Below are 23,349 nucleotides of genomic sequence, written 5' to 3'. Positions count from 1 at the left end.
AAGCCACCTGCATACATTGTTTTATCAAACTTTATAGCAGTCCTCCAAGGTAGACATAGTTTCCACTTACAAATGAGGAAACTGAGGGTCAGAGAGGTTAAGCAACTTGCCCAGATTTACCCACCTATGGAGGGCGTAGAGAAAGGATTTGAACCCAGGTGAGACTCCAAAGTCTATGCTTTCTTCACTCTCTCTCTCCTTTTGAGATCATGGGCAAATTTCCAGCAGAATTTGATGGTCTTCATCTCCCAAGTGGTATAGTAGGGAGAGAGAGAGAACATGGTGCTGGAAAAATAATGTTCACTTCAAAGAGGAGACAAGAGTTCTAATCCCAGTTTGTTACCTACTTGCTGCAAAACCCTGCAACTCCCTCAGCTTCTCTCATCCTTCTTTCTCTATGTCTACAACGGAAATAAAAACGTACTTCACACAAACTTTCCAGACTGTTCTAGAAATAAAATAGGAAGAGCTATGTAAAAATAGTATGATGCAAGTATAAGCTATTGTAGCTATATTTAGCCCAACTCGCAAACTAACACTTCTTTTTCTAAGTTTTGCAGTTACGACTTCAACAGAGAAGGACCCAGGAACAACTGGCTAACCAAGGCATAATACCACGTGAGTAACCGCATTCTCTTATTTATTGGTATATCACCATGGGACCATGAGATTTGGGAGCTGGAAAGCACCTAAGAGGTCATTTAGTCTAAGCCCATATAATGTCTCCCAAGATTCTCATGGAATCTGTGTCAACAGAAATCCCAGACCTTGAATGCTTTGCCCCAAATGCTACTCACCTGCAAGGGCTTCCCTTTAATGATATAGATTGTACCTAAAATTTGAACGTGGTGGGTTTGTTTTTAGAGTAAACACAATTAACTATGGGCATCCCTCACCCTCTCCTACTTTCAGAATTGGATATTATCACTATTCATTCCAGAAGCATCAGTCACATCATCTTTTTCTCACCTCCTCAGTTTCAGTCCTTGCGTCCACAATTAATTGAATATCGTCACGTGCTTCCTTTCTGGAATACTGAGTAGCAACACCATTCTGGCATAAATGGTATAATATTGAATTACTGGCCATATTTTGAATCAAAGAAGAATAATTATCTTATCTTTTAGAAGATAGGTTTGAAATTTCCTACCAATTTAGCAATTAAAGCTAACTCTTGATTATCTATAGAAATAGGGAAAAGGGTGCCCTGGATGAATGCACTTACATTGAAGCTCCTTTAAGTTACACTTTCTAGCTTCCTCCTCTGACAAAATTTAAAAATCAAGATTCATAATGACTCTTGCAGAAATCCAGGTCCCTGTCGTGACTGTTACTTGAGAGTTTAGTATGCAACAAGCATAAGTTTGCCCTTGATAAATTGTCCTGTGGTTAGTAAGATTGGAGCCCTATGACCCAATTTCTGAAAATGTTGAGTATGGTCTGTGCTTCAGAGCCAGAACAAAACTAAGAATTTTTCAGGCCTTATCTTTTGTCATTTGAAAATAGCTCTTTGTTAATGGCTAAGCCGTACAAACAGTAAATAGCAGGTGACCTTAGAGTGGAACAACGTTTTTAGAGATTTACTAAGCACAAAAGAAAGAGCTCACCTGCAATTTAAAGGCTGCTTAAACAATATGTACAACTATTACACCTTAGTCAGCCCACCAGTGGAGGTGCTAGAAACATGGGAGAGACCCAAGATCTGCAGATAAATGCCTTCCACTCAAAGCTGACCTGAATCCTGAATCCTTTTTCCTGAATCCTCTTGCAAATGTGTAGAATCTAACTTGTTTACCATTATCTAGAACAATTATTCACTAAGAGTGGACGGTAGACAAGTGTAGATCTGCCAGGATCCTCTCAGTGGACCACAGTCTATACCATGTGCCCTCAGATATATGATGAGCACATCGATTTGAGTAGTACTAAAATAATCTTTCCTTTCACTGGTGTTTCTTTCCCTTAATTCTGGAAAGGCAAATGGAGTAAGCAGACCCAGTACCTTTCAGTCAGCTCTGGCTGTTCATAACTGATTTAAGCTTCCAGCCATGTGCTTAGATACTCTGAACCTGGGTCTTGCACCTGACATTTGGATAATAAAAATTTTTTTTTGAGGTTTATGGGATTAAATCTCCGGGAGTCAGTAAAAACACCCAATAAAGATAAGAATGAACCTTGTAATACATTTTTATTTTTATTTTTATTTTATTTATTTATTTTTTTTGTGAGGAAGATCAGCCCTGAGCTAACGTCCATGCCAATCCCCCTCTTTTTGCTGAGGAAGACCGGCCCTGAGCTAACATCTATTGCCAATCCTCCTCCTTTTTTCCTCCAAAGCCCCAGTAGATAGTTGTATGTTGTAGTTGCACATCCTTCTAGTTGCTGTATGTGCGACGTGGCCTCAGCATGGCCGGAGAAGCAGTGCGTCGGTGCGCGCCCAGGATCCGAACCCAGGCCGCCAGCAGCGGAGCGCGCACACTCAACCGCCAAGCCACGGGGCCGGCCCCATGATACATTTTTAAATAAGACCTCTATGTAAGTTGGGTAAATTAAATGTCCGTTTGTGGAGTAGGGCCCAATAGGAATATAATATTTTGTTCTCCAGGCTTTCCAAAAACAAATAGTGTACTCGTTAATGAAATACTGCTTGACAGAAAATTTGCATCCCTAGTCCATTGTATCATTAAGAAAATTACTGGAAAAAAGTCCTATGAGTAATGAAATGATTTTTTCTTCCCAATTGAGCAAAAAGATAAAGGTTAATTAAGCGTCATCAGTTTTGTCCAGTCTTCAGCCACCTCCTCTCAACCAAGCTCTCCAAGAGTGTGGATTCTGCTGTGGAAAAATGTCAAAGCCACAGCAGGCATACACTGCAGGCCCAGAGAGACTCTGACTACTTAGCTCTTCTCAGAAAGCTAGACCCAGGACGAATCTCTTCACTTGCTGAGAGCCTGGGGGGAGAGATGGTTGGCCTCTTCAAGCCCATCAGAGATGAAACATGCAATCTAAATGCTGCGCAAAGCGCCATGTGCTTACTCAGGCACCTAAGGGAACATGTATAAATGCAGCCGATTGGGAGAAGGAAAGAGGAGCCAATAGTCCCTGGGTCCTTTCTGTTCAACCGAATTCAACAAATTTTATTATGAACCAGACTGTAGGCACAGTAGTATGCCGGCACTGTAGGGATGACAATGAGCAAGACAGTCCTTTGGGGAGACTCAAGATTTTAGGGGGAAAGGTGATAAGAAATACATATAAGTATAATTCAAGGTGGAATTTGTTATGTTCCATAAGAAGGCTTTTTATTTCTTCATTCCATTATTTGCATTTTTTGAAGCAGAAGGAAAGAAGAAAGGAGAAAGGAAGGGGGTAGAGTGGAGGGAAGAAAAGTCAATAGTCATTAGAGATCATCTATTTCCATGATTTTCAATTATTTTTTAATTGTTAAAGACATAGTGTGTATATATGTACTGGCTGAAACAGGGTCGGGGGTCTCATTCACTCAGCCCCCTCATCCTGCCTAGACGCCCTCTGATTATCCACCCAGAGAGCTGGTTCTTTTCAAAGTAGAGTTTGAAAACCCCTGACCTCATCCAAGCTCCATTGTCTTTAATTTTTGTGAAACTGAGGTTAAAGAGGCATAAGAGATTGTCCAGATGTCCCAAAGCCAGGTGCCAATGTGGTCCTATTTTCTGCAAACTTGAACTGTCAGATTTTAAATGTATGCACCATAAAATTATTAATACAATTTCACGTTATCCATAAAATTTGAAATAATTGCAATCCTCCCCCCAAATTTTAAAACTTGTCATAAATTGCCTAAATTGCAAGCTCATGTGCAAATGAGTTGTTAATTTTCCTTATGTTATTATTGTATAGCACTACTGCTTTTAGCTGGTCAACAGAAACACTCATCCTTCGGCAGAGTTAGTCTTGAGTTTTATATTAGGTTAAATTCCAAGGGTACTGTCCATTGCAAAAAAATGCAATCCCCTCCTATTGTGGCAGACCTGAGGCCCGAACCTGTGTCTACTGATGGCTCTTTTCTCAAATATTTCTCAAAGGAAATCACTTGAAATTTAAAAGCACTTACTTAAGTTTCTATCATCAAGCATTTGTGGCCAAAAAATTCAGTTGGAATTTGGGAAAATAAAAAATATATATGTGTGAAAATACCAAGGAAAACCAATGGTTTTAATGAAATGGCTTCAGGTTCTACATCATAAGGTATGCCTCACTGTGACCAAGAGTGAATGAAAAATTCCACAGAGTTGGCTGTATGGCAGATCTCACTTCAGTTGCACACCAAATTGATGATTAAATTACAAGGTTTCTCCCCACACTGACTCCAATGAACTGAACCATGTGTAATTTTCAGTCAACTAGTGAAACTAGTTCCAAATGGATTGAATTTAATTCCTTCCTTCTTCTTGGCCATGCATCCCACAGGTTTTGAAGTTGCTGATGAGTAACACGCTGTCCACAGCAACCAGGGACAAATTCTCTTTTATAACCCCCTTAATCATTTCTCTTAAGCATTTATTTGTTTCTTACTTGTATATATTAGGGGTTTAGGAGTTTTCCCCTTCAGGTGCTTTGAATGAATTTAAAGGCATTGTTCCTTGAATGTAGTCAAGAAGAGCAGGGTTGAGGCCAGCCCAGAACCCCTAGAACAACTTTAAACAGTGGGAAACTGTCCTCGGGCCAAGAGCATGTGCCCAGGCCAGATTCCAAGATTGCTTTCACATTTTTAATATCAATTGTGGAATTTACATTTTCAAAATAGTCATAAAATATCCTAAGTTAACTTAGAAATATTAGCTTAAGAATTTATTGTTTGGACTTCTTTCCAAAATCTCACATCTGAATCTCAAAATGGAAATTTCAAATTGCCTGCTTTGCCATCATTAACTAGAATTCAAAAGGAGTGGCTTCACTGCCCCTCCCTTTCAGGCTCAAGGTTGCAAGAGGACTTCAAGGTTCTCTGTTTTCTCGTGACTTCAGGACAGAGCCCAACCTCCTCCCCTTGTAGACCTCCGGGGCTTGGATCTGTTCATCATTTCTCAGGCAAATTTTCTCCACTACAATTCTTTTCCTTGGGCATCACTCTCCTGGGTAGAATCTTAAACAACACCATTTTATTCCAACCACTTCAGAAGCCTTAGTGCAGAAGGATGGTCAGCTGTGTGGACGAGATGCAATCAATGGTCATAGGGCAATTCAGTAAATATTTTGACCTTCTGCTGTGAGGAAGGCCATATGGAACACAGAGGAGTCAGAATTGAATTCTGTTTCACAGCCTAGAAGGGGCTCCAAATCGCCCCTGCTTAATTGTCCCCATTAACAATATTGAACAACGTCACACCACTACGTGGGAGTATCTGGGAGGATTGAAGGAAAGAAATTACTTTCCCTTTCCCTCTCCCTCTGCTATCAAAGTGGGGCTAATCTAGACGAGCCCAGGGGAAAGAGGAGGAACACTTAATTTATTCTCTTGGAACATAGAGAACGAGATTAGAGAACTGGCATGGATTGTGGAGGACCCCGGGCCCAGAGAGGCTGTGACTTCTGCACAGAGACTTAGAGAAAGCTGCCTCTGGCCGGAATGCAAGTCTGGGCAGCTTGGTTCCATGATCTGATCGATGTAAACGGATTTAAAGATACGATGAGCTGTCTATGAATGGTGCTGCCTTTATTTGTTTTGCAGACTAATCCAAGCCACAGCAGCCACATACTTACCGCAAAGCCTTGGTAAATCCCCGAATTCTGTGATCCTTCTCCTGAATAGCAAGAAGAATGACTGGGGCACTTCCTGCACCCACACCACAGGCAGCTTCATGATAGTTTTGAGAAGTTGACTGGGCAAAGTCTTCCTGCCTTTCCTCAGTGCATTCATCTGACTTGGCTTCTCCCTGTAGCACCCTCCACACACTGTTGGCTGTTTGAGCAGAACACGGCACAAGGGTTTTCATCTGTCCACCTCTTCCCTTCTTTCTAACATCTCCGATTTAGAGATAGGAAAAGGCATCCTGGTTTTTTCTCGGCAAGCCCATTTGGGTCAACAATCCTAAATTCCTTCTTCCCCACCCCCCTTTCCTTCAATTTTCTGGTTCCTTGTTCCGTAGAAACTAGTAAACCAGTAAGTACAGGCATACTTTTTGCATTTGTCTTTGTATTCTTCTTCTGAGAAATTCCAAAATATTCATGTATGTTCCCTCAAATTCTCCAAGTGTGCAAGCCAGGTGTTAAGTATTACAAAGCTACACTGGGAAAATGCACTATTTGCACACCCCTAAGACTATCATTTGGGTACTGATGTATCGCCACCTAAAGAGAGAATATAATTTCCGGGGCATTATCACTTACGCATCCCGTTTGCTTGGAAGAAAAATATTCATGATCCAATTTGTCTTTAAAAGCGAGGCCAAGAGAGGACAAGCCCATTTTGTACTTGGGAAACTGAGAGCCCGGGAAGACTATCTGACTTGGTTAAGGTTATACCAAAAATAGACAGCAAAGCAAGGACAGAGCCCAAATGGATGGTTCCCAAATTTTAGTCACCCAAGACTTCTTTGATTATACTCCTCACTGCCATAGATCCTATGTTTGAAATAGTTTTGTCTTCCCTCCAAAGAACTCTATATTTATGAATTATTAGTCCATACATCTGTTTTTGATTAAATAATGGCATTTAAACTTACCAGCCAGTGCTTTTTGATGAGAACAACCAATTACTAAACCAAGTTGTTATGATCCTAGGCAACAACAACGAAAGGTGACAGTTCCATTACCTAAGCCGCATTTCCCTGGGCAAACATACTCTTTTTCTTCAGCTTTTTGAAATGCTAAATATCAGTCCTAGAAATCCGTTACTCACTTTTTGGGAGTAAGGACCCACTGGCCTTGTAAACTCCAGAGCAGTGGTTCTCAAACTTTTGCATCAGAATCACTGGGAGGGCTTGTTAAAACACAGATCGCTGGGTCCCCCCCCCAGCGTGTGGAATCCTGTAGGTCTGGGGTGGAGCCTGGGAATTGGCATTTCTGACAAGTTTCCAAGTGATGCTGAAGATGCTGGTCTGGGGGCCACACTTTGAGAACCACTGCTCTAGTTGCCGCCCCGGGACACTGGCTCTTTGATTCTGCCTCTTGGTGCTTATCCATAGTACTGAAGGAGCTGGATTCTCTCCCTCCCAGCCTAGGAGTGAGCCACTCCATGAAAGACGTCAGGCACAGCCCTGCCTCTGTTGCCAGAACTGCACCAATACTAGGCCCTCTACCCTGTGCTAGAGCCAGGTCCCTCCCCTTAACTGATTTCTCAGTGGCCCCGCAGCTTATTTTCTCCTTTTTCTGGGCTCCCGTTGGCGGCATGAGGTTAGAGGCAAGAACAGGGGACTGTAGGCGGCCTGTTCTTACCTTGGGATCTTTTTCTGAGCTCTAAGTAAGCAAATGTTTATACACACAGCTGACCCAAAGTAGCTGGAGCTGTGGGCCAGAAATAGGAACAGCCCGTAACTAAATTCTGAGGCGAGAACGTGAATTCCCTTGTGAGAAGTGATTAATCTTCCTCCAGGGGGAATGAGTTAGATGTGTGGCTGACTGAATTTACAAGCATATTTTAATTTGAAATCACATGGACTTATTTTTTTTTAATTTAGAAATTCAAATTCCTTTTCAATCTTAAATGTCAATGTCCCTTACATATAAAATTTTGCCATGTGATATTCCCAGGGCTGGCAGCAAAGGAGAGCCTTTATGTATTTTCTAAAAAGTCAACCTGCGGGGTGGGGTGCATTATGGCTTTTGCTGGCCCTTAGGGAAGGTGGTTCAAACCCAGATTCTCAGGAGTCACAGAAAAGGCTAATGTCAATCCCAGGGCCATGGCAGGGTAGTTTTCCAGCGTGACCTCAAGCTAATACCCATATAACATCCCTTAAGCCCTGAGGAGAACAGCGTGTGGTAAAATGCAGTGTGCGTGCAGACCTCTTTGGCTTTCTCCCCAAGTTCTTGCTAAACAGACATAGCTTCTCCCACCTTGTGGTAGAAGGTTCCAGAAGACCTTTGTGTTCCTGGCATTGGAGAACTAGGCTATGTGAATCGTTTCACAGGGGAGTTGTTAACACCAAGAAGTAAGGAATTATAGCTCTAAAAAACTAAGATACAGGAAACACAATATTTCTTAGAACGATTAATAATCTCCGCTAATAAGCATTACAGAGCCTCAGGGACAAGAGAACCGAATAAATTCCTCCTAAGTTCTAAGTCCAATTAAAACCAATCGAGATGGAATGTAAGTGATATCTCAATAGATTCGTACCATTCCCTTAGGGTTGCTTCTTAAGGAAAAGGATGTGTTATTCTTTTTAACCGCTTAATAAGGCCACACTACAATCAATTCCTTTTCCAGATTATGTAAGTGGTTAAGCCACGTCAATATATAATACCTAATTAGATGTTCACCAGCCTGTAGGACAGAGGTGAAGACCTATCTGTTGTGATTGTATGGCTTCACCAGGGCCCAGTGGACTTCAAGCAGACTTGTAGGATCTGGTTGCCTGGAGAAATGGGAGTTGCTTTCAGAGCTCCATCAATATAAATTGCAACTGTGATTAAATGGTGGAAAACGTAAGCCTCCTTACTAAGGATGGCGACCAGACTCAAATCAGAGAAAATGCTTGAGCAACGCAGTAGAACTGCACATGTCTGCAGATGATTTCTCAGAGCCACTAAGTAAGGACAAATGTGTGGGGGGCGGAGGGGAAGGACCATTTGAAATGGCCAGTTTTACAAAGAAGCCCATTTTAAGAGTGAAAGCAGCAAACAGAAACTGGTGTTATATCAATGGGAAATGTGATATTCAAGCAACATGTTCAATTTCTTTTTCCTATAGAAAGGAAGCCTTTTAATCTCTGCTCAAAGTGAGGAGAAGTGTGCTTGTCCAGTATACTGGGCACAAGGCAGCCAGCTGGGGCTGTTCTGCACGTTCCTTTGGTCAACATTGCTAATGCTGGGGTGAGGCAAGGAGGTTTAGAGAGAGCTTGCCTTAGAGGCTTCCCAAGAGTGTCCTCAGTAGAGGATAACATGGCCGACCAGCCTCCAGGGCTACAGCAGAGCTTGCTGGAGATCCAGCAAGTCCTTTTAAAAACTGTGCTCATATTTAGCATGATCTGAAGGACTGAATGAGGCACACATACCGACACACACCACACACACATGGCCCCAAGAGCCAGTCTGGCCAGAAACCAAATTTTTTGTGCTGGCCAAAGTTTAGAAGGATATTTCATTGCCTACAGCCTAAGAGGGGACATCTGTTGGAGTAATATTAGAATTCTGGATCATGTGATTCCACTTGTCCAGACTTACAATTCAGAAAAATATTCAGTGCAATTCTGTAACCTCTGATCAACCTCATTACTTATAATGAAAAGCGACTCTTTGTGGCTCCTGATTGACATTGTTCCAGGGGAGCAGGAAAAGTAATAAAAAATGTAGAATTTTGCTGAATGATGTTCTACTTCTTTGCTAAGTCAACAGAGTTTGCTAAATCATCATGAAGAGGTGCTGTGACATAGTGAGGGGGAGGAGCAGTGAACAGTGGAAAGAATGGAGGCTGCATTTGGTCCAGGTTGTTTATGGCTGCTGTGTGCTATGATGGACCAGTGCCTGTGGCTACTGGTTGTTAATATTTTGAACATCACACTTTGAAAGAAGTTAGGTTGTCAGGAGACCCAGGTCCCAGCCCTAACTGTGTGACCCTGGGCAAGTCAACCAGTTTCTGTGGACCTCAGTTTCCCCATTCGGTTCAGGGTTGGAGTTGTATTTCACTATCTCCAAGGTCCCTTCCAGCCCTCAAAGTCTCAAAATTCTGTCCTTCTCACTCAACACCCTTAGTTACATGTTCCTGACCAACCATCCACATACCTTATCCAAAGTGCAAGCCCCTTCCCACAATATGAGACCCCTCCCTCACAGACCACAGCCTCCACCCAGACTTTTGCACTCAAGCGCAGAGCAAAGTTATCCCAGTCTACCCCTCTCCCTCAAACTAGAGCATTCCTTCTGTCCCCAGTTCTCCGCAGGCCCCTGTATTTCTTCAGGAACTTGGAATGCCCTGTCTCTGCCACTTCTCTTCCTGTCGCATATTCTGCCTCTGCTGTTCCTCCTGTTTTAGGCCTAAATTCTGCCTTCCTCTGTATCCTATGGCTTCAGGGAAGCTGGTGTCCTCCAGGCCTTTCCTCTTCAATTGCTTGTGGCCTAATAAAGGCGATCACGTTCATACTGTGCACAGCTCGGCAAGCGCACCAGCAAATACTGGGATGCTGCTCGGTGCCCTTAAGCCCATCTCTGCTCACGTCTTGTCTTTCTGTTTCAGCACTGAAAAGTCCAACTGAGTTCCATGAGCAAAGGAAACATTTGGATAGTGACAAGGTAATTTTTTGCAAACTGCCGTCTTCCTGAACTTAGGTTCCAGGGTGCGGATCTCTGCATGCTAAGCTTTGGCTGAAGCAGGTAGAATTTCTACAATAAACTCAACCAATTTGCTGGTCCCTGCCCCCACCCCATATGGAATCTTGCTCCCATGAACTGAAAACTGTGGAAATGGGATCAACTACGTTAGCTTTCAAAAAAATATCCCCAATCTTTCTGATGTTGGGTGGATCACTGCAAGGACTTGGTAGAAATCAGAGAGACTTTAAAAAGGGAAAGAAAGTTGATTTACAAGCTGCCTTGCCTGTCATTACAGTCCTTTCTTAGCAACAATCAGATTTTTTTAAATCCATTTCAGCGGCTTACCTTAGTAGGCCCTATGGATACCAAGTTTATTTGCAGTTACTTAAAGGCAAAAGGCATTGAGTTTATTTCTCTTTCTGTTTCTAGGGGTTTTTTTTTAACATTTCAGGGGGGATATTGGCATATATTCTGCACCTTCATAGCGTCTCTCTGCAACCTGAACTTATCAATCATGTAAATACTATTTAGCAAGCATCAGCACTCTAAATGAGAAGGAAATGCAAAGGAGGTATCTTTCTCCTGGGATTTCTCTGTCTAAGAGGTCTAGCCTCACAACTGGTTTGTGGGTGGAGAAAGGAACAGAGCTCTGTAACTTTTAGAGTTACTCATGAGAGGCTGTGATGCCTACTACCTGGAGAATAACTGTCTTTTAACAGAACTGGAGTGATCTCCAGAGCCCTCTCTGGGGCTAAATAGGAGATCCCATTGAGTGGGATAAAAACCCACAACCAGAAATCAGGGATCCGACGTCCCGTTGTGGCTCTGCCCCAGCTCGTGTCATCCCTACAGACAGTTCCGTCACCAGGAAGAGGATGAGACTCTGGAAATAATGTCTCTCTAGGAGTCCTTCCAACTCACAGTGGGTCTGAATTTGCAGGCTTTGCATTTTCACAGGTGCTAAGAGAGAACTCAGGCAAATGATGGGAGGAGGGCGTGTGTTGTCGTGTTATATTAGATGGGCTCAGGTTACATTTCATCTCTGACCCTACGTAATTTTGTGGCTGTTTTAAGAGGCAATGGAATAGAATTGATTATAATACAAGCAGCTTAGTATCATCACAGTTTTATGAATATTTTATTAATATGTACCTACTTGGCCTTTAAATCTGTAGCCTTGATGTTTGATGTGACCCAGCTTTTCACCATTTAACTTATTTTTCCATCCTAAAATTAGTGGAGAGTCTTGTGTAAGTGTTCCTGCATCAAACATAGGAGACCAGAGATATTTGCATGTTCCATTTGTCATAAAAAGAATACTTTTCCCCTTTGAGAGAAATTGGGTTTCTTTTAAAGTTAAAACTAGGTGATTCAACTGTCTGAGGTTAACAGCAGGATTTATTCTGTGATTGTGCTTACAGACTGAAGACACCCTGAAGCGCAAGGTCAGAAACAGGTCCCACCGTGGTGACTTGGTTAATATGCACATACTCCAAGGTAAGGCTGCACAAAATCATAAATCAGGATGCCCGTCGAATGGTGGGCTATTTTACCAGAGTTCTTTGTCTCTGTACAGTTGCTAAGTCCTCTTAACAAGTCCTCTGCCATTACAAAGTGGTAGTTTTGAGCAGCCATCTACTCCTTCTAGGCCATGTAGACAATCAAATTGGGAAACCATGTAATGGCTAAGAAGGTCTCAGACCTGGGTTCCTATCTTAGCTGTGCTACTTTCTGACTCTCTTTGAGCACATAAGGAATGTCCAACATATATCAGATTCCTTTAAAATGTGTCCACCTTTTAGCCTAGTAATAAATTTCTGGTATTTTTTCCAAAGAAAAGAATCAGACATACAAAGATTTATGTACAATGATCTTTATTATAGAATTACTTTAGATGGTGAAACATGGAAAACAGTGAAATACCCAACAATAGAGGATTGGATGAATAAATTGTGCATCATCCATATGATTGAATACCTTGAAACCACTACAAAAAAGGTTTTAAGGAATAATGATTTAATGAGAAAAGGCTTACAAGACAATGTTCAGTGAAAAGAACAGATACCAAAACTATATTTACAGTCAAATTCAGGGAAGAAAAAACATAACGTAAACTATATTTACAGTCAGATTCTGTGATAAAAAAATAGAGCCCCAACGATAAATACAAATCATTAAGACAGACACCCACCTATTAAAAACAGTTGACTCTAAGTGGGGAGTTTTCCGATGCTTTTTCTTTTGTATACTTTTTTAGCATTTTCCACACTTATGGCAATGAGTATGTGGCAATACTATAATCAAAAAAACATAGGAAATGTTATGTGTTACATCATTATGGTCTTGAATTAAAATATCAGGCTGTGAATCTCAGTGGCCCCCAGTTCAGTTGCGTGTCTCTGGTGATTCCCATGGAATCTTCTCTTCTCCCCAATAGAAATTGGGAATTAGTGCCCTGGAACACCAAGAATCTGCTAGATACAAAATGACCCCTGCACTCCAAGAGGTCATCATCTAATTTTGGAAGCCGCAGTATAAGAGTAATGGCTGATGCCTGTAACTGCTAGAGGCAAACACGGCAAATGGGAGCCTGCTCTTGACCGGTAGGAGCAGGAGGAGTCAAGAGCCTTTATGGGGAGACCTGATAGAAGAGTAGGATATTGGTGGTGGGGAGAAGGTAGGAAGCACTCCAGGGCGGAGAGGCTAAGTAAACAAAGGTGAAAAGGTGAGCTCAGTAAGACGTGAAGGACAGACGGGAGAAGACAAGGCTTGCTGGAGTGGTAGTTTTTGGGGGAGAATCTCAGGTCGTGAAGGAGAGTGGATTCAGTTTGTGGCGAGCTTGCAAAACGGGACTGAGACACTTGGATGAAGAGCACCATCTTTCAGGAGGATGCAAGAAATGAGTGTTTTCTGAAGATTAATCCTGTGTTCGGTCACAGGATGGATCAGAAAGATCCCTGAGACAGGGGGTTTAGCAAAAAGGCCTTGCACTGACCTGAGGGGTGGTGTGGAGAGGATTCAGGCTTAGGCACTCCCATTCTTTGGTTTGGAGCATTGATGTTTTCTCCATCTCAGGTCAAGTGTTTTGCAGATGCAGCTTCTAGATAAATCTGACCTGTTGCAACAATTAGACATCGCTAGACCTCCCCTGTATGGAGATTTCTAGATCAGCCACCAGACACTAGGCCTGGGTTAGTAGACTGATAATGATAGAACAATGGGGCTGGGAAACTTGTCTGTAAATATCTCACCTTCTAAATTTGCAAAGTTGACAGTAAACCTACAGACTCTTATGGAATCTTAACTTACAGTTCTGCATTAGAGCACCAACTGGGTGACTAGATTCTCCTCCAAGTTCTTCCAGGGAAATAAGTCAGGGCCTCACCGAAAGAGGAATATAGGGCTCTGTTAATGACCTGTCTCACCCTCCAAATGAGGAAAAACTGCCTGTTGGATAAACTCAATTTAAAAAATCTCTCTGTTTAGGGGCCAGCCCGGTGGCGCAAGCGGTTAAGTGCACACGCTCCACTGCCGCAGCCTGGGGTTCGCTGGTTCGGATCACTGCCACAGCCTGGGGTTCGCTGGTTCGGATCCCAGGTCGCGCACCGATGCACTGCTTGGCAAGCCATGCTGTGGCGGCGTCCCATATAAAAAGTGGAGGAAGATGGGCATGGATGTTAGCCCAGGGCCAGTCTTCCTCAGCCAAAAAAAAAAAAATAAATCTCTCTGTTTAATTAAATCACTGTTTCAAAGGAATTTTTTTTTTCTTTTACAACTGACCGGGACATTTGAATCGGTCAGTATCACAGCATCAGCAAGTATGAAACCCTGGAGAAGTCACGCTACTACAACTGATTATCGTAATAGATAATATTTACTGCAGCTCAGCCTGTGCCAGGGACCATATATACGAGATGTGCATCCAAATGCTGTAGCCTAGGGTCGGCAAGCAACGTGGGCCCTGTGGACTGCTTGCTTATAGAACCGACAAATTACACATTTTTTCAAAAATCCTCGCAAAGCAAGTTTCTCTAACTTTTCCATGCATCTGACTGTCTATTTGCCTTTATTTGGAAGTGTCTAGTCTTTGCTGCTAATCCATGTGAAATGATGATGATTGCATTGAAAAATTGTTAGGACGATAGAGCACAATGTGACGCAATGTTTTGGTTACAAATGCAAAAAAAAAAAAATCGAATTCTAGAACTGATCCTTTTCATTTTAACCCCTTAGCCTCCACTGCAGAGAGGTCTATTCCAACTGCTCAGATGAAGCTGAAAAGAGCCCGACTCGCAGATGATCTCAATGAAAAAATTGCTCTCCGGCCAGGGCCACTGGAGCTGGTGGAGAAGAACATACTCCCTGTTGATTCTGCTGTGAAAGAGGCCATAAAAGGTAATGAGAACAAACGGCATGCTTCCTTCTGTGCTCTGAGATCTGAGGCCATGGCTCTGACATGTTGGCGCCCTGCGGGTGAAGGTCTCTCACTGGACAAGAGACATGTTATGCGTTGCTGTCCCAGAACTTTCCCAATAACCAGAGGTCCTGGGATTGAGGAAGATACTCCATCTACTCACCCTCCAAGGTCAGGTTAACACAGACCACTTTGTTTTAGTCAAGCAGGTTGAGAATCCCACTTGACGTAATCCTCAAAACGTCTCCTCTACAAGGTTCCATCACTTAGGAGTCATGGCCCTCTTTAGCCTTCCTCTTTTAAAGGGAAGTGGACCGGTAGAATGGAAAGAACACTGAACCTGAATGAGAAGACCTGAACTCTAAGCCCAGTTTGGCTGCTGGGTGTTGGGGCTTCCCCAAGTCACTTCACCTCTCTGAGTTGGAGATAACAATACCCACTCGGCCCAACTAGTAGGATCTTGGGTGTGAGGTTCGGGTTATACAAGCACATGAAAACTCTTTGACAACCCTCATGTGTGCTAAAAGGTTGAACTACAAATACTTAAGGAGGACACACAAAGATTAATTCTATTGTAAACTGTATAAAATCATTTTGTAGACTTTTGGAGTAATTGAGACCAAATAAACTCAAACAGCCTGAGCGTACTGAATTCATTCATAGAGGTGTTGGGGTGGAACCTGGGAAAACTATGATAGAAGGAAGAAAGGGGAGCTTAACATTCCCATAGGCAAATATTTTCTTCCAATTATGCCCACAAAGAGCTCTGAGGACTATTGATATGTAATAAGCAATACACATTTAAATGTTTCCACACATTGTCAAAAAGTATGTATAAAGGCATTTTGTTGAACACTAAGTTCATTTTTAAATTTATCATCAAATGTGTTATCCACATTCTAAGATCTTGCTCTCACCCAACCATTCAAAGGCCACATGAATTTGTATTTGGACTGTGTAAATATAAAAATATCAACTCTAGGAGAGACAATGTGCTCACCCATCAGTGTCCGTCAAATATCACATTGTGATTTTCCCTCTCCTTCACTCTCTCCCTCCACACTAATTATCCTGTGCCTTTGATCTTGGACTAGCCTACTCAACCGTGCACTATCTCCATCTTTACTCTGAAAAGGTCTAGGACAGGAAAAGATCTCCATTGGCATCTCTTATCATTTCTTAGAACACTCTATTCCATGCATGTAAATTTATGATTGATTTTTATACAATAGGCAAAAGATCTCATTTGAATTTGCATTCTTTGGCTTATGGTGAGATAATGCTTTTCCGTGCAATTTTGTGTCGTTGGAAATTCATGGCTATTCCTCTTCTACTGGCATTTTCTTCCCTTACTGCTTTGAAAAGCTATTTATATACAAGAAAAAAATGCTAATCTTCCTTCTGTCACAGGTATTGCACATCCTTCTACCAGCTCCTTCTTTGCCTTATGTGTGCAGTGTTATTTCACCTATAGCAGTTTTTAATTTCTATATAGTTAAATCTATTAATCTTTTTCTTTGTGGTTTCTTAATTTATCATTTATTAAAAACATTTTTTAGCTCAAGAATATAGAATTATTCATCTATACTGTCTTCTAACATTTATATACTTCATGTTTATATTTCAATCCTTAGTGTGTATGAAATTATTTAAGTGCATGGTTTAAGAGAGAGGTCTAATTTTATTTTTTCCACAATTTTGTCGATATATTTTACAATTTGTTTTAGTATCTGTCTTCACGAGTTTCTTTACATTGGTCTGATCTTTCTAACGTTTCTTGGCTACTCTCACATGTATATGCTGGGTGAAATTCAAAATCAGAAAATTTAAAATATGCCAATTTCAATCTCGTTAGAATTTTGTTTGGGATTGGAGTGAATTTATACATTAACTTATGGTGAATTCAGATTTCAAAATATGTTAATTATTCTGAGGTAGAACTACAGTCTCTCTCTCCACCTATTCAAGTCTTCTTTTATTTCCCTTAGTAAGTTTTTTTTTTTAAGTAAAGTCACATCAATTATTGCTAACATATGGGAAGCCTATTAATTTTGCACATTTATTTTGTAACTTTGAAGATTTTCTTAAGAGTTCCAATAGTTTCTCAGTTTAACTTAGATTGCCTAGGTGCACAGTCATTTTGTCTACAAATAATGAAAATTTGCCTCCTGCTTCATTTTTTTTTTCTGCCTTATGCACTGGCTGATACTTGAAAAGCAACATCATGGTTTTATTAATATATTGTATAATTAATATCATTTAAAAATTATATACAGTATATTCATAACACAAATGCTAATTTTCATGTTTTATTTATAAATTATATATTTATATTTGTAAATTATATGAGTTTATATAAATTATAGAGTACAATATACTATATCATACAAATCTTATACATTTTATCATATATAAAATATTTATATCATATGTAGATTTATATCACAGAAAATTATGTGTATGAATTATATAAAACACATAATTTATATTACTTTATATTATGCAATAAATATTTTATTATATAATTTAATAATTATTAATATATTACATAGCAGAATATTATTATTGGTACATTGCTGGTGCTTCAAAAGCAGTATTATATTCTTATATATAAATGTTATGCTTTTTGCTATGTTATGTTGATGATAACATTTATTTTTGTTTTGTTTCTATCATAAATAGGAATTTCTTTAATCATTCCTTTCTATATATGATATTAGTTTTTGGTGTGGATAGATATTGTAAGAAAGTATTTCTCTATCCCTAAACTAAGAGTAGTTTATAAGATGGATGTTGAGTTTTAAAATGCTTTCAACATGCGTGAAAAGATGATCACATGGATTTTCTTCTTTCACCTAGTAATGTGGTATTGCTATCTTCCCTAATTGCCTTGCATTTCTGGAAAAAAAAATTTTTCTCAAAATTGCTAGTATTTTATCTAAGATTTTGCATCTATTTTACTATTAGTTGGCATAGTGTAGCTGCTAAACAAACCAAAATATTTCAGCAGCTTAACAATAGAAGTTTATGTCTTGTTCATAAATGGTCCGGGGAGGGTCTTCCTTAACGGCAAATCTTTCAGGCGCAGGGGCTTCAGTCTCGCCGCTCCACCATCCCCGGGAGCAGCGGTGGTCAACTTTCTCTTAAAGGGCCAGACAGTAAAGAAGCTAAGCTGTCTAAGCTGCCTGTCACAACCACTCAGCTCAGCCCTCGTAGTGCAGAAGGAGCCAGAGGCAATCTCTAAACAAAGGGCATGGCTGCGTTTCAATAAAACTTTATTTACAAAAACAGACAGCTGGCTCACAGGCCATCATTTGCCAGGCTGTGCCCTAGAGCCTCATCATCCTCTGAATCTAGCCAGTGAAGGGGAAAGAGTGAATGAAAAGGTGCTCCCACATATTTAAAAGGCCTCAACCAAGAAATGAACACATTCTTCCACTCTCATTCCATTGTGAAAATAGTACATATGGCTGGGAAAGGTGTTTTCTGGTTGAACAAAGATTTGCCGGCAATATCTCCACACTACGGAAGGGGAACATGAATTTTGATGAATAGCTATTCCTCTCTGCTACAATGTTCACAAATAATATTGGTCTATGTTGTTGTTGTTTTATATTTCTCAGGTTTAAATATCAAGGCTATACATGCTTCACAAAATAAGTTATAATTGTCTTTCCATATTTTTCCATGTTTGGGAAATGTTTAAATGCAGTCACAATGATCGGTTGCTTGAAACCATTGCCTATTGAAATCACAGGGGCTCGGTACTTTTCTTAAGAGTAGTTCTTTGATAACTTTTCTTTAGTTTTGTTCATAATTGTGTATTCAGATTTTCTCCTTAAGGTAATTTTTACGATTTACACTTTTCCAAAAATTCTTATTATCCTCCTGAATTTCAAAGTTATTACCCTAAAATTGTATAAAATATTGGCTTACAGTTGTTCTCAGCTTCTCTGAACTAAGGGTTATACTCCATTTTTCATTACAAACGTTGTCATTCACGTATTCACCCCCTTCCTCCCTCTCTTTTTCATTACACTTGCTAGAAGTCTTTCTTTTTAATTGGTTATTATTACAAAGAAGCAGTTCATGAATTTGTTCATAAATTTTGTTGGTTTCTTGTCTTTTCTTGAACCTGTTAATTTTGCTTTTAGGCAACGTTGTTGAGCAGGAAAATATCCATGAGGAGAGCCAAGAGTCAGGAATATTAATCGGCTTCAGGTGCAGGGGGAGAGATGGAGGCAGCTGGATGACCAAAACATATGCACCCATTCGGGTGAGGAGTCAGGGGATGAGCAGGAGCACAGTCAGTGGAAATGGATAGAAAGCAATAAATATGTGGGCTATTATAAAACTAATGGACAGGATGTGAAGCTGCCTGAAGGAGCAGGAGCTTTGGGATCCATCACCCTGGTTTTCAAAGCTGGACTCTGTGACTTTGGCCACATAGCCATGGAGTTATATAATCTCACTGTGCCTCAATTGCTCTTCTCTGAAATCCCAACAATAACAGTGCCTATCTCATGGGGCTTTTTTTCAAGGTGAATTCAATTTAAAACATTTTTGTAAAGAATTAACTAGACACTGGTGACATGTTAGTGAATTTGTCTCATTTCTGACCTCAAGGACTTTATACTTCAGCAAGAAAAGAGGCATGGAATAAGAAAACTATCATTCCTTGTGATAATTCCTATGAAGGGAATAGATAAAATTCATAACGGGTATGTATATGCCTGTACCTAACCAGGGCATCCTGCTTAGCTGAGCCCTGAAAGGAGATGGATAGAGATGAGAAATAAGGATCGAGAGGTAGCACTGGTCGGATTGTAAAGGCATTTTGAACTGTGTCTTAAAAGCAGCAGAGAGTTTCAGACTTCTCTCATCACTTAAGGGGACAAATATTAGCACTTTTCTAGTTCCCCAATGAGGGAGAACATAATTTAAAATAGTAATAATAATAAATCAGTGGAGATCCAATCAAAGAGTTTCTACTGGGAGCCAGAGCTATGTGTGTGTATGAACAAGGTGGGGATAGAAAAATCCCTCTGGGAGCAGTATGAAGTGGACTCAAGAGAAGTGGAATAGTCAGAGAGCTCTGTTAGGAAGCTGTGAGACTCTGATGAGAATCAGCAAAAGCCTGAACAAGAGGAATGGCAGTGGGTGTGGAAAAAAGAGGAGCAGAGAGATGATTCATTTGGCATGATTAGATGATCAGTAGACTATATTAATTTAAACAAAGGGAAGAGTCCAAGATAACACCTGGGTTTCTCTCCTGGGCAACTGGGTAAATGGCAGCCATTTATCAAGATCGGAACTATGAGAAGAAGAACAGATTTGGGAAGAGGTGATGAATTCTTGTTTCAACTGTTGGACTTGAGAGGCCCACAGGAAATCCAAGGGCAGGGATTAAGTAAGCAGTAGGTTCTCTTGAACTAGAATTTAGAAGACAGTATTGGTCTAGAGCTATAGATTTGAGAGACTCTAGTGTAGATGATAATTTAAACTGATGAACTAGGTAAAATGGCCCTTTCATTCAGTTATTTCTTCATTTAATATTCATGGAGTATCTTCTATGTCAGACACTATTCTAAGTGCTGGGGCTATATCAGTGAGCAAAACATACAGAGATTTCTGCTTCCACAGAGCTTATATTCTAGCTGGGAGGCATAGACAACAAACAAAGACATAATAAATAATTATATATCATAATAAAGGGTGATGAGGGCTGTAAAAATAGAAGTAGTGCAGGATACAAGGAATCCAGAGTGCCCAGGAGAGGGTGGTTGGGAGGAATGGAGGATGTTTACAAGGAGAAGAGGGCTAGGAGGCTCTCGCACAGTAATATTTAAGATGGAGGCAGGGAATCTGTGAAGAATAAAGAGAAGGAATGGCTACAGAGAGAGGTGGAGGAGAGAGGTTGACCTAATCTGAGGAAAGTCCAGAAATGGGCACCAGTAATGGGGAATTGAGCACCCGTTAGCATCCCATGCATCGGCCTCTTTAGCAGTAACCTTTCAGTGTGCATAAGAGTTGTTACAGGCAAGGTGATGACATCATATGAAAGGTCATAAAGACAGAAGGAGGTGCTCAGAGGCCAGCTGTAGAGATAGCACTGTGAGTCGCCCTTCCAGTGGTGACGATGATCCAGCCCCCTCTTCTATCTGTCACTTCTTGGGATCATATCATCTCCCTGGGGAAGTGGTGACTCAGGGTTGTGGTTTACTGTGTAGCATTCTCCTGGCGTCTGTGTATTTTACCCCCTCTATCCACGTGCCTTTCCAGATGTGTTTACATTTTCCAGCTCTCTCTGCAGCTGTGTGTCTGTTTCTGCCAAGCTCTGAGTGGAATACTCAGTCATAGTCTTCCTCTCTCCAGATTTTATTAAAGACCAACTATTCTTCAACCCTAAAATAAAATAATCTAGAACCTCTCCCAACACAGGGAAGGACATTTTTGGCAGAGAACCAGCCCCTACTCTGGGATTTTTCTTCTCATTCCCAGATGTCACCATCTTGCAGTCAGCTGAACGGCCACAACAAGTCTTTTCCCCCAAATTTCCTCTCATTTAGTGTGCCAGCCATCAATCTCACATCCAGCCTGCAAGTTTATTTCTGGGTCAGGTAGCATTTTACAGATTCCAGCTGGAGGAAACATAGGCACATCATACTAGAATGACATAATGTGGAGGAATAGGGGACTTTCTGATTTGACTTCCACAGCAGAAGGCTTGGACCTCCTTGTGGCTACATCTCAGAGGAGCATGTACCTGATTCTCTGTTTCCTCTTCACAGAAAACCACTAAAGGGGTCTGAGCACCCAATCTCAACGTGTATGTATGGGGTGGGGGGTGGTCCTCACACCACCAAACAATTCTCAGGATGCTGGCTGAATGTCCTACAATTCAACTCAATTCTGACACTATCTACCCAGAAATAGCATCAGATCCCACAGGTAGAGGGCTCAGTTCCACAGAACCACCCTCTATTTCAGAAGCCAGTCACAAGTCCAGGTTGTCGCCTGTACTTCTGACCAACTGGCTGTAAATCAGAGGTTCCCATGACCGCCTCTGTAGGTTCGATTTATTTGCTAGAGCAGCTCACAGAACTCAGGAAACTTGTTTACTTACTAGATTAGCGGCTTATTATGAAAGGACATAACTCAGGAATGGCTAGATGGAAGAGATGCATAGGGCAAGGTACGGAGGAAGGGACATGGAGCTTCTATGCTCTCTCCAGAGCACAACTCTCTCCCCAAATCTCCTCCTGTTCACCAACCCAGAAGCTCTCTGAACCCAGACCTTTGGGGCTTCATTATATAGGCAAGATTGATTAAACCATCGGCCATTGGTGATTGGACTTAATCTTCAGCCCCTCTCCCCTCCCCAGAGGTCAGGGGTGGGACTGAAAGGTCCAACCCTCTAATCACATAGCTGATTTTCCTGGTAACCAGCCTCCCGTTAGGTAGGGTCCAAAAGTCACCTTGTTAACATAACAAAAGATATCTTTGTGGTTCTCCTCACTTAGGAAATCTCAGAAGGTTTTAGGAGCTCGGTGCAAGACATGGAATGAAGACCAAATATATATTTCTTATTATAAATCACAATGTCACAACCACTAACAGCCACACTCTCTCTGGATAGAATACTGAATACCACAAACATGATGTTACAGGGAGTGAGGATTTATGAAAACAGAAATTATACCCTGGAGTTTAGCATGGCCTTGTTGAGCTTATGAGTGGGTCATTAATACTTAGTGATCCCTCAGTTTTGAGACCCCTGGGAGCCTCCTCCTAGCTTGTTAATTCCTTCTCTGGTCATCTGAGTAGTTTCTTCACTTGACAGGAGCATCCCTTAGCTACCAAGGAAGCTGTTTATTGTCCCGAGGCCTGGCTTCTGTTTGAGTAAAACAGAATCCCAGCTGGCTTTCCCAGCTCTTCAAACAGTGGAAGGATCCTGGTATTCAGCTCCAATAGACAAGCCTCTCCTGCTAAAGTGTCCTCATCTTTTCCTTGGACTGGGCCTTGGTCTGGGCCAGGAGGCCACCTGAATGCCCAAGTCAGCTTTTCAGCTACTTTTTAAAAAAAATCGAACCCGTGATTCAGAATAGACAGCCCCATCTTCAAAGATAAATTAGTTCTTTTTATCATCATAACCTTTTAACATAGAAAGCAACATTTCTAGTCCACTGGGACTGGTCCAGAAGTTATCCATTTACAACTGTCACTTACATTTCTAAAAGATTCTACATTAGTCTTTGCTCGCCTACATCCCCAAGGCTTAGACTTCATAACAAGACAAAACAAAAATTCTTATTTACTAAGAGGCCAGTTATTCTTCAGAGACTCTGGAAGTCTTGACACTCTCTGATCATTCATTTTTAAGACAAATAGACAATAACCGTGGCTCTAAGCCAGACAGTAGGGCTGTTTGCTTTGGCATAAAAAGAAAAGGTTTGCTTTGGCATAACTTTCTCATGGACAAAATTTAT

At 41.1% G+C, this 23,349-nt stretch overlaps 1 protein-coding gene across 1 annotated transcript in view; it reads left to right on the top strand.

Moving 5' to 3' along the window:
• MYOCD (myocardin) overlaps positions 1–23,349 on the top strand; it is a 92,052-nt gene that overhangs the window by 36,719 nt on the left and 31,984 nt on the right. Inside the window, exons 2-5 of the mRNA XM_058559258.1 lie at positions 553–618; positions 10,370–10,425; positions 11,868–11,943; positions 14,680–14,841. Of these exons, the coding sequence (XP_058415241.1) occupies positions 553–618; positions 10,370–10,425; positions 11,868–11,943; positions 14,680–14,841 (360 nt within the window). The remainder of the gene's footprint in view (positions 1–552; positions 619–10,369; positions 10,426–11,867; positions 11,944–14,679; positions 14,842–23,349) is intronic.

Source organism: Diceros bicornis, chromosome 18 (assembly GCF_020826845.1).
Source record: "Diceros bicornis minor isolate mBicDic1 chromosome 18, mDicBic1.mat.cur, whole genome shotgun sequence".
NCBI classification, from domain to species: domain Eukaryota; kingdom Metazoa; phylum Chordata; class Mammalia; order Perissodactyla; family Rhinocerotidae; genus Diceros; species Diceros bicornis.
This window is presented reverse-complemented; position numbering and strand designations above follow the sequence as displayed.